This window comes from Astatotilapia calliptera, chromosome 12 (genome assembly GCF_900246225.1).
Source record: "Astatotilapia calliptera chromosome 12, fAstCal1.2, whole genome shotgun sequence".
NCBI classification, from domain to species: domain Eukaryota; kingdom Metazoa; phylum Chordata; class Actinopteri; order Cichliformes; family Cichlidae; genus Astatotilapia; species Astatotilapia calliptera.
Genome location: NC_039313.1, coordinates 30462739 through 30475120, shown reverse-complemented (window position 1 = coordinate 30475120; position 12382 = coordinate 30462739). Strand labels below are relative to the sequence as shown.

The 12382-nt window shown below is 37.6% G+C and overlaps 1 protein-coding gene across 4 annotated transcripts in view; it reads left to right on the top strand.

Annotated features, from left to right (window-relative positions):
• taok3a (TAO kinase 3a) overlaps nt 1-12382 on the top strand; it is a 64474-nt gene that overhangs the window by 34474 nt on the left and 17618 nt on the right. For all 4 annotated transcript variants that reach the window (XM_026188222.1, XM_026188223.1, XM_026188224.1 and 1 more), the window contains 9 exons: nt 1250-1321; nt 2080-2181; nt 2805-2850; nt 3878-3974; nt 4457-4570; nt 5104-5195; nt 5391-5484; nt 7694-7775; nt 11515-11682. In XM_026188222.1, the coding sequence (XP_026044007.1) occupies nt 1250-1321; nt 2080-2181; nt 2805-2850; nt 3878-3974; nt 4457-4570; nt 5104-5195; nt 5391-5484; nt 7694-7775; nt 11515-11682 (867 nt within the window). The remainder of the gene's footprint in view (nt 1-1249; nt 1322-2079; nt 2182-2804; nt 2851-3877; nt 3975-4456; nt 4571-5103; nt 5196-5390; nt 5485-7693; nt 7776-11514; nt 11683-12382) is intronic.

The window sequence follows — 12382 nt, the reverse complement described above, 5'->3', positions numbered from 1 at the left end:
TCACCTGATTTTTAGAAAGTGGATACTCAAAGGACACCTTTTGTTTGTTTGTTTTCTATTTGAAGTTAGTCTGAATCTGTAAAAGTAATGACTATAGGAGAAAAAAAATACAGTAGTTACCACAGTAAATGTGCATTGTCAAATACATAAAATTCCCTAACTATAACTGTGACTGCTTTTGTACTTGTGTAAAGACAAACGAGTAACTCCCATTACAGAAGGAAACAAGGGGAAATTACCTCCTGAGAACACAGACCCAACACCAACAAGGGGTTCACACACACCCTGATAATGGTTGCTGAATTAAAGAGTTTGTAATTAGTAACACATTCCCTTCTAATGCAATTAGCAATACAATTAGCCTATTTAAATTTCTTAGTTTTGATTGATTTTTGTTTCCTCATATGTAATGCCATCTAGCTGTATCCTATAATAAGAGGAATGCATGCTCTTATGCATAAACTGACAGGCAATCATTGGGATCAAATTAATCTGAAAAAAAGTCAAATGGGAATACTCTCTTGCCTCCTGTTACTGTAATTCCATTTGAATCTCAACATGAATTTCCCATTCAATTGTATATGGGATGAAGCTCAGATAAGGGCTTAGGCTGAGCCACAGCCTAGCTGTCCCTGAGGCAAAGTGCCTCAGAGGTTAACACCATGGGTTTAGCATGCAAATGTAAATGTGGACAGATAACTCAAACAGTTAAAGTGGCTATAGATAAACCTCACCTGATTTACGTTGTTCAGGTGGATATTTATTTTAGATTAATGTAAGTATTTAGTTTTACTTGCACTTGGATGTTTTACATTAGATTGGTCCCTGAACTAATAAGTACCACTGTCCAAAAACAGGCTGCTATAGCTCGTGCTTTTTAGGTACAGTACATGTTATGTTTTATTTTTTCTATAAATATAATATTTATGTAGTGACCTTTTGATGTTAACTTTCACATTTTAATAGAAGACCAAAGGTTACCCTGTGGGCATTAAGATCACTTTTGAGTCTGTATGTATGTATGTTTATGTTGTAGAATGCCAATATAACTTTGTGGCTAGGGGACCAAAAAGGTACCCTAAAGGTACCGAAAACAAACAAAAAAATGACAAAAACAAACATGAGGCCTTGTTATATCCTGTGGGAGGTTTACTGTATTTGTCTTCGTGTGAGCTGTCTTTTCCTAAGCATTTAGACCTTGTGTTTAAAGACCTTAATAGAGTGTGATCTTTTCTATTTTCTCTCTCAGGCTCGGAACTCCTACTCCAACGAGGTGGTGGCCATCAAAAAGATGTCCTATAATGGCAAGCAGACTACTGAAGTAAGAAAATATACATGCTGGAAAATGTAGATATGGCACATACAATGTGAATGCTCCAGTTTTAGATGGTTTTGTCTGTGGAACCATATCAGAGGGACCAAAAAAAGAAAAACCTCAAGTGAGCATTTGGTTAGGTTTGGTCAGATAACCTTTTTTTTTTTCTATGATGTGGGAGGTATAGCTCAGAATGCAAAAAGCAGCATTACATCATTTTCTGCTACTTCACACAGCTTGATGCTATGCTTGTGAAGTTGTGAGATGTCTCATGTGGTGGTTAGTTACTCTGAAGGAACAGAAATAATGTGAAAATAATGGAAGATAATTGCCCACACCAGATGCAAAGCTTGGAACAAACACGTGTCTACCTCAAGAAAACTGCTGGAAATGTTTAGGCAGAAGCATATTTCAGAAGGCATCCTATGGGATCACAGCTTGTACTTCGGCTGAACTCAAGCCCACATCTCAGTGGTTTAGTCAACTTGTATCTTTTTATAAAACAGTGAGTGATGATTTTGTGTGAGGGCACTTGCAAGCTATTGTCCAACTTTTCCATACTAGTTGAAGTGGAGCCAGCTTTCAGTTTGTTTATTATTTATATTGGTGCAGTGCCTTTAAAGAAAACCTTTCTGTCAATAGACAATAGCAAGAGAGATACAGATGTAAAATATCTGTCACTGGTTAATGCATTGTATTTAAAGTCTTAGTTAAGTGTTAGTTTAATAGTACCTAAAGGCTGGAATCATTCTTTCCTTTTGCAGAAGTGGCAGGACATCATTAAGGAAGTCAAGTTTTTGGGACAGCTGCGACACCCAAACACAATTGAGTACAAAGGCTGCTACTTGAAAGACAACACTGCCTGGGTTTGTAGATCCTTTTCTACATCCTCTTTTTTTTGTTCAAGTTCCTCTTTTTTTTTTTAGTCTGGCAGGATACTTGATTTATCTTTCTCTCTTCTGCTCTCTCTCATTCTTTACTTACATTCTTTTGTTTTCATGTCCTGCTCGGTATGTTTTCCTACTGTGTACTTATGTTTCTTTGTGTACACTGATCAGCCACAACATCAAAACCGCCTACAGTGCACTGCCAAATCAACTCTGTCCCATTGGGGCTTCTGGTGTCTGTCATAAGAACATTGGCTGCTGATTGCTGGGTGGTGCTTCTGCGGGTTGTGCCTGCTCTGGTAGATCCCACTGATGTTTGACCAGTTTTGAGTCTGCAGAGTTTAGAGGCTAGGGCTTGAGCTATTTCTACACACTGTCCTGTTACGCAAGACCTCTGCCATCAAGATAATAAGTGTTAGTCACTTCACTTTTCTGTTTGATTTTAATGTTGTGGCTAACTGTTGTACGCCCACTTCCTCTACATTCTTTAGACTAGGACTTTTCACAAACTTTAAAGCTTTAATTAAAATTTATAACGGTGCTCATTCCATGTGAGTGATTAGTTTCCATTTTATTTGAGGTTTAACTATTTTCTCTTTCAGCTGGTGATGGAGTACTGTCTGGGCTCTGCATCAGATTTACTGGAGGGTATGTTTATCAGTGTTTGATATGCCAATACATTGAGATATTTCATAATTTTATAATGGCTTTTTTGTCAGTAACAGGGTGGAAGTGTTAACATTTTTTTTCCAGGAAGTCACTCCTGAAACTTTTGTAAACCCGAAACTTGTCAAAACAAAACTAATGAAAAGTAACTTTGGTCTTTTAGCTTGGTTGTGCACTGTAAAGTATGCCCTTTAGCTAATTTAAGCTGTTTTAGGAGCAGAAGTAGGCTATGACTGCTTGACCTTATTGAGGATTTTTTTTGGACTACCAAAAAATAAGGAACTGGCTGCTATCAGATAACTGCAGTTATCTTTAAAAACTTGTAAAACCTCATGTTCTCCAATTTTCTGTGATTATTTGGTTCATTTTGTGGGCCTAACTAAATATTTTCTGTGATTGTATGCTTAGGGGCACTCTCCCCATTTGCGTCCTTGGATACTGGAGCAAGATAATGTAATGTAAATGTGTAATCTGCTGTAATAGTACTACATTTTAAACCACTGTTTATCGCAGATGGAAAACATATTTGTTTCTTAGATTTCAGCGCCTGGCAAAAAATATCTATATCACTTTTAAGAGCTTGAATTCCCTGAACTCCCCATCCTCTAACCACTCTTGAAGCTACTGACTTATTTTAAACACCCAAATACTCACTACTGACAGAGTACACAGTTGTGACAGTCGTTCCCAGACTGTTCTGGGGAGTTTAGCCTTTATATAAAAATTCTCAGTCGTAGTTCTGCAGTGACCTTTTGCCTTGGCACAATTTTTAGAACAGCAGGACTCGGGGTGCCAGCTTAGGAAACTCAACTGTTTACTGGGATTACTTTATTACTGCAGTGTGTGGACAGATCAGTACAGTTGGTCTTAATTATTAAAGCCATGATACTGTGCTTTCCAGAGCTGAGCACATGAAGTCTGCACTTCCACAATCTTGGATAGAAATAACTATTTGAATCATTCATGTTATTTCTGCTCAATCCATTCATTGTACTTATTTCTTCCATAGTTCATAAAAAACCACTCCAAGAAATGGAAATTGCTGCCATTACCCATGGTGCCTTGCTAGGACTGGCTTACCTACATTCCCATAATATGATTCACAGGTGAGTCTATTTCTTTCCTTGCTTACAGGCAACATAGAGTGAAAACATGGAACATGATAACATAAGACAGTTACGTTCTTCATTTATTGCAGTGTTTACGAATTAAGTTGTAAAACATCATGTCTATACTTACTCTTGGACATCACCTTCCCACCTTATTGCTGTACACAGTTGTATCTTTTAAGGTGGGAAGATATGATTGGCATCCAACAACCACATCAAATAAATCCGTTTTACTGTTCTGTATCATTTTAAGTTTCAAAGGGCATAGATTTAAAATGTCAAATCAAACATGATATCTTTAAATACCCAACTGTGTTGTGTTGGTCAAAAGTGAATAAAAACTGGACTGGCTCATTGGAGGTAGGACTAACTTGGCACATATCAGTCACCTGGCACATATGCATAATATATAAGTGGAGCTAATGTGACTTTTTCTCTTTTCTGTCTTTGCTGTCTTCATGCTCTTTTCCCTTATCCAGAGATGTGAAAGCTGGTAATATCCTGCTGACTGAGCTGGGTCAAGTCAAACTGGCTGACTTTGGCTCCGCCTCCATTGCCTCACCTGCCAACTCCTTTGTGGGCACACCTTACTGGTCAGTACACACAAGACAAACATGGAACCTCATCTGCAGAGAAGAGAAGATTAAGTTTCTTCTTTATCTTGCACATGTTCAGTACAAATGAGCTATTTTATGTCTTTTTTTTCTTTTTTTCTGCCAATTTTATTTAGACATTGTTGTTGGTAGATGTTTGTTGTTCTAGAGTCATGCACCTAGACATGCAACATGTTAGTCATTATTAATTCAGTTTGAGAAAGAACTGACAAGATTTTTTTTTAATTCATATTAATAGTTTTCCGCAATTGGCTTTCAATTGTTTATGCACTAAAATAAAATATTCACTCACATATTCACAGCAGCTTTAATGGTAAACAAAGGCATCCCATATACTGGTGGAAAAATTGTCACACAAGTATAGAAACATATATTCCAAAAACTAAGCTGCTATCACAGCATACCAGAGTCTTTAAAAACTCTGAGAAGCTTAGAAGATTATAACATTTTCATGGATTTTTTCCATACTTGATAAAGTGTGTGCATACGCGTGTGTCTGCCTTTGTATTCAGGATGGCCCCAGAAGTGATCCTAGCCATGGACGAGGGCCAGTATGAAGGAAAAGTGGACATCTGGTCACTGGGGATCACTTGTATTGAACTGGGTGAGCAAACACCTACCCAGTGGTCAAATAATACATTTATTGGCTCAGACTGAAATTCAGCAGACTTAAGCTGATTAAAAGTTATTTGTTTGTACTACTTATTTTTTAGACTTCAGCTTCTCCCTCATTCAAGGAGAAGCTGATGCGAAAATGTGCACACTGTATATGTTATTCTCACATCCTTTCTCATTTTAGCGGAACGTAAACCACCCTTGTTCAACATGAATGCCATGAGTGCCTTATATCACATTGCCCAGAACGACTCTCCCACACTGCAGTCCAATGAGTGGTAAGTTTTAGCACCTTGATGTTACAAAATTACCATACACCCAAAAAAATCCAGTATAACCACTGATATAATGCATCCAGTCAACCGTGAACATTAAAGTCCATTCTAGTCAGGGTTCAGCCAGAGTAAGACATCCCTGTGTTAATCTGCATGACCTGTGATCCCTGCCACAGGCCATGTGCAAGGGCACACTCTAAGTCTCTTATGTAATTACCTGGGAAACAGCTACCAAAGAAACACACTGCAGCTACCCACACCATTTCTACTGAGCTTTGAGGCAGCATCTAAACAAAACAGCACGATTATTCTCCTGCTATTCCAAGTAATTTAACTCACACTTTAAGCTTGCCATACTAACATACAAATATATTCCTCCATGCACGTATGAGGTGTTCTAAATATGGGAAAACAGCTTGCTTTATGCATTATTTTATGCAGCTTTCAGCCTCACAGCTCATGACTGCGGAAGCTAATAGATTCTCTAGGGAATGTCCTTCCAGACATCAAAAAACATTTAGCAATTTAATTTAGGCCAGCAGGTTTTAAACAGCTCTTTGCTGTCTCTTTGCATCACCATTGTCAGACAAGACCAGCGGAGCTGCTATATATTGTCATGAAATGTTTAGGTCATCTAAAAAACTGAGAAACAGCATTTAAAACTGATATGCTTTTTTGTAAAGTCAAGAAAAAAGCTTAAATGAATTACTGTTTAACAACAAATCTCATCATAAAAGGTATACATTTTTTTTATCTGGAGGACTATAAGAAGTGAAATCATTTATTCAATATACAGTTGGCTTAGTTAGTAGAATAATCCAAGCACTCTACATAAGCCACCATAGCTTAGCTTTTTATGTTTTTTATTCTCAGTTAATGAATAAATGCTATATAAGCTATATAATATTTTTATATCTTTATATTTATTGTATGAACAATGGGCTCAGTATTAGCTAGCACAATCTTGGTAGTAAAGGAATAATTTGGGAACAGAAGAAAAGCGGATACATATTCAGCAGCATGTATGGACCGAGAACTAGGTGATCTCAATTAGCAAAAAATGCAAGACACTTGCAGGAATTTAGCAAAGGAACAAATATGCTACTGCTCCATTGAGTTGCTGTAACCACAGCATGTGTGGTATGATTGTCCTTAGGGAAACGGCACTCATCAAATATTAACCCTGTGCTTGATGTTCTCCCTGTAATTTACTCCTGTGTACTTCTGCCATGCTGTGACTGCCATGGTATGCATGCGATGTCCTAGGTATGCAGTGTCGTGCAGGAGTTCCTTGTAATATGTTGTAAAAATTTGTCTCTGTCACACAGCTCCTCAGGAGTAGCTGAATGCAACCGTTTACCTGCCTCATACTGTAGAACATGTGCATCAGTTCCACACAAGCGTTCATTAAATAACAACCTTTCTTTTAAAACCTTTAAGTAGGCACGAGTATTGTGAGCAGGTCATGAGAAACGTGAGGCAAGGCAGTTCTTTAAAGTTAAAACTTGCTGCCTATGACATCTGTTGTAAAATTAGTGTTGATTTCTAGTATCGTGCTTTAGGTGAGCGATTGTGTGGGACAGCACAGGGTTGTGGTATTTTTGGAGGAGCTCCAGGGGCCCGAGGCATTAGCAACATCCAGATGAGACAAGTAGAGACATTGGCTTCATACACAAACACAAGGCCAGACTGTGAACACATTCGCATGACCTACAAGACTAAGCATGGATCTATGCTAGCAACTGAGAGAGAAGTAGAGGTTGAGGGAGATCTCAGTCGTATACCCTCAGTGTGTATTTTAATAAACGTAAAGAGCATTCCAGTCTATTTTATCTTAACAACTCATAACAGCAAACAAAACATATGGTGGTATATCTACCGTGCTAGATTACCATGATTAGATATTTAGACCACAGCTCCACTGGCCTATATTTTTATTGCTCCACATATTTACATAATCCATATATAATTCCCATTCGGGGCTACACTAAGAGATTATGCAAGATTGTTCTACTTAAGTCACTGATATATTAAACACCAAAGAGCTGTGGATTGCTCCTCCTTGTACATTAGTCATTAATTGCCAAAAAGGACAGATGGCATGGCTTTTTAGCTTGTCACTGTCATTTCTACTTAAAATTTTTCTAATTTTAAAAATATTAGTCCAAGAAGGACTATGACTGACTTCTTTCTCATTGTCCTCTTTACCTAGGTCTGACCTCTTTCGCAGCTTTGTTGACTATTGCCTGCTGAAAATTCCTCAGGACAGACCCTCGTCGGGGGAGCTGCTACGAGTGAGTGGGTTTCCTCAGTAATCTTTCTAGCTGTGACCTCACTTCCTGTCTCAGTCAGTCATGAGGATGAGTCACTCCCATCCACCCACGGCTCCCTAATACGCAAGCATATATACACTGTCTTCTTCAAGCACAGGAATCAAGCATCCTACTGAGATTTTTTTTAATTTTATTCCCCCCGTTGCCTCACAGCCAAGGGATAAGACACAGGAAGACAATTGAGCTCCATTTTATATGGTGTAATAAAATGAGTAGAAGGACAAAGAAAATAAATTTGTGTTGGACATAAATAATTGCATTTGAGTACTGATGTTGTGGAACCGCAACGGTTGTTTTACCTTAAAACTCATATATAATATAACTCATCTAACCCCTTAAAACGCAAAATGTTACTGTTGTCAAACACAGATAAAATAATCTCGTAAAACTTAACGCTTAAACCTGCAAGTTGTTTTTTCTTTTTTTTAAAGCCATCCTGCCAGTGACAGCCCATATGTATCTCCAAAACCACAATGAGCATACACGCTGATAATCCATGCATGTCCATTGTGTTTCCCTGTGATTGAGGAGATGATCTTTTTGTTTGTGTGACCAACAGGTAATCCTATTGGTGCACTAAGAGTTTTAAGTTCTTGGTGATCACGCTCAGTGGTGTTGAAGCCCAAGCAGGACTTTTCACACCTGTCTCACTTTATGGAGGAAGGTGTGAGGTTAGGAAGTGGTTAACTAAAGGGATCTGGACTGTTGTCTGGATAGGATGGGGCTTTTGACTGGAATGCACTCTTCCAAGCACCCCTGACCCAAATCCTTACTGAAAAAACCATTAAAGAGGGATAAGTACCAAACAGACTTTGGATCAGTGTCCAAGGGCCTGCTTTAAAGTGAAGGGCTTGGGGGTTGGGGTGTTAGTTTATGATTAATACCCCACTTTCTCTTCTGAGACACACACAAATTTACTCTTCATTTTAGTGCAAGCACACACACATAGACACACACACACAGGCACATGCCCCTCCAAGCGCTTTAAAGGGAAAATCAGGTCACTAATCTGTGGGCCTTGAGCTACTAGTGTACTGGCTTCAGGTTAAATTCACTCTCTGTCCTTTAAAACCTCATTCAGAATAATGGTAATTACGAAAAATAAAAGAGTAACCATTCAGTGGCCTCAACCCCCCGTAAGTACACTTCATTTAAACGAACATATTCACTTGAATAGTTGAAACTAACTCTGAGTTTCTCAGCTGTATAAATTTACTTACTAACTACAGATATTTACAGCACAACAGCAACTTCCCAGAGCATGAAAGGAAGTGTTCAAATTTAATTTTGTGTTTGACTAATCATCTAAAACTAATAGCATAATTGAGTTGCCCTATTTTACAAGAAAAATCAGTTCAGTGGATGGAATCATCTAAATGTTTGCTTTTTTGAATTCATGATTTCAATAACCGATTTATGAATGAGTATTTTGTGATTGTTTTCAATGCAATGTGTAGCTTAGACTAAGCAGGAAATGATAAGGTTTGCAAAGATAATGTGTTGCGAGTAGCTGGTTAGAATACTTAGTCTACTAATTCTCACTTTGCCCAACTTGCAAAATTCCACTAACCTCAACCTGTTTTATCTTTTGTATGTGAAACAACATACAATATGATGTGTTCATGAAGTGTTTAATATTTTCAGAATTCCCTTTGTTTCCTGTTATTATGCTAAAATTTAACTAAATGACTAATTGCTTCATCCATATACTTTCCTGCAAATATGAGATTTTTACTAGTGCGCTCATCTAATTATTTTCAAGAAAGCCAAAAAATTATAATCTCCCCAAAAATGTTGAACTATTATTTGAATACATCCAACATATTAGCCTTTTCCTTTAGTGGCTATTATTGCTATCAGTGTAGTAGATGTGGACTGGTCTAAAGTAGTAACGGTAGCCTGAAAAGTTACTACCGGTAATAGTATATGTCAAAAACAAATTTATCCTAAAAGAACAGGCTAAAACTGAGTATGGATGAGTACTTCTGGTAGAAGGCAATAGTGATGCCACAATACATATACCAGACAAGACTCCAGGTGCTGTAGATTTGCTGTCACTTCTTCTTTACACTAACCTCATAATGAGGAGGAATCCTTGAGATAACTTCACTGGATGATGGGATGGGGGTGGCCAACCACCCACATTCTGCTGTAGGTCAATCAGAAAATGGGACAAATCACTTTCATCTCTATTTTCAGTGTGTGATGTCATTCCTCTGTGTCCTGACTAACCCATTACACCGGCATCTGTCACATGGAGAGGAAGGTGTGCAGAGAGTGATGGCTAAAAATACACCTAAATATATGTATTTTTTTTTCATGCAGAATACGTACCTTTAGGTTGAATACATTTTAGCCTTTTATGCAGCCAATATTTTATGAATGACACTGACTAAGAGGAGGTGTGAACATGTTTGTGTGTTGTAGTGGGAGGAAGTGCTGGGCAGAAATATCTGTTCTGTTTTTATTTGTTTTGCTTTTTTATTCTTTTTTTTGACACCCCTAAATTGTTTGTAAAAAATAAAACAAAAACAAACAAATGAAAAAAACACAAATTAAAAATAGCCATCCACTATCACTCGACCCCCACCTTCTCTCCCACCTCCCACCAATCCCACTCTGACCCGTTGGTTATTCATTGTGCATTTATGTAATTATTCAATGTCCCAACCTCCACCAAATTGCACCTACATTAGATTACAGAGGTTCATCTCACTTGCAAAGGACAGACTCAGCAATGATAATCACCTAAATGATCTCCATAGAAGTGTGAAACCATTATATCATTCACTGATCATATTTTTAAAAGGAAGTCTGACCTTTCACATATTTTTTTTTTCTTCTGGAAGGATTTTTCTTTCTTTTAGTAAATAACAAGGTCCAATTTGCTTTGCTATGCCCTGATAGAAGAAACTCTTAAGTATGTTTGTTTTTCCTCCACAGAGGTTAATGTGTGTAGCTCATTCTTAAAAAAAAAAAAAAAAAAAAAGCACAAAAGCAAAGGATACAGATTAAATAACTAAAATCTCTCAATTATCAATGCTTAGTGGGATTTTTGTTATATGACCTGATTTAATTAAAGTTCTCATTAACTTGGTGCAAGGCCAAATGCATTTCAAACAGTATTTATTGAAATGAGAAGGATTAGGAGTATTTATAAAAATCGATTATATGGACCTTCTCAGAGACTGTAGTAGAGCGTATTGAGTGCTGGGACCAGAATGGGTTGAACAACCTACAGGCGCCCTCTAGTGATTGCCAGAGTTGTTGTGCTCATTGAAATAAAATTTTAGACATGTTTAAATGACTTCCAAATATTTACGAACAACTTAAAAGATCTGTAAATGGTGCCAATGTTTAAGATAATGCAAAAGAAAGTAGTTAATATATAAAATTTTCATCTTCATTCCGGTTCAGCTTATTTTATTTCCCTTTTAAATGTTTACTGCCAATATTGTAAGTAGTCTGAGGCAATACTTTCTGAATTTCTATTGAAAAACTGGGAAGAAAACATCCATAATGTTCAGTTTAAATTAAACTGTATGACATGAAGACAGCAATTGAAATGCAAATAAAAAAGATAACCCTAATAGAAAGATTAGCTTTAGTTTCTAAACCAAGTATTTTCCTCCTTGTATTGTAATAAAGTCTGACTAAAACCTTGAACGAAGTAACTGACTGTCTGTCTTTTTCTCTTCAGCATGATTTTGTACGTCGGGAACGCTCGCCACGCATTCTCATTGACCTCATCCAGAGGACCAAGGATGCAGTGCGTGAGCTCGACAATCTGCAGTACCGCAAGATGAAAAAGATCCTATACCAGGAGAAACACAACGGGCCCTTGGGAGAGAGCCAGGAGGAGGAGGAGGTGGGAGGAAGAAAAAAAAAAAAGGGAGAAGGGAGGTTAATGGGGAAACAGTTTATGCATCAAACTTAAATATTAAACAGACAAATTAATGTTAAAAGAAAAAACTCTGCAGAGTGCATGATCACAGGGAGTGGCACCAGAAACAGTTCTTCAATTCTTAACAATAGTTAATATGAAGATGAAAAATTGCATATATGTAGCCACAGTCTTTAAGTAGCAGAGTTGCACTAAAATGAGGTTTGGATTCAGTTAATCTGCAGAGTATTTTCGCAAAGTAATTGAAATAATTATTATATTTAAAATTTCCATCACCACTACATAAAATAAGTGCTTGTACTTGACACCAATGACAGAGTTTAAGCTCATTATTTCACACAGTTCTCTATCTGTAGGCCAACAGATGATTTCAGACAAAAGGTTGAGGGACAGCATAGTTTATCTGCATCCTCAGGATGACACTTAAGTCTCAGAGATGGTGACTCCACACTAGTCAGTACTGCTTCAGCACTTTGAAATCACAACAAATGGGAGTCTTTCTCATGCAGTCTTGGTAGCCTGAGATGAAATGTCCTTTAGCTGACCTGGCCTGAAGTAAAGTGAACAGTTATGGACAGCTCGTAGCGACAGTAATGTCATCCTACACCATGTGACACAATTCACAGCAGCCACCAGACCTTGGTGCAACAAGACACTGCTGAAA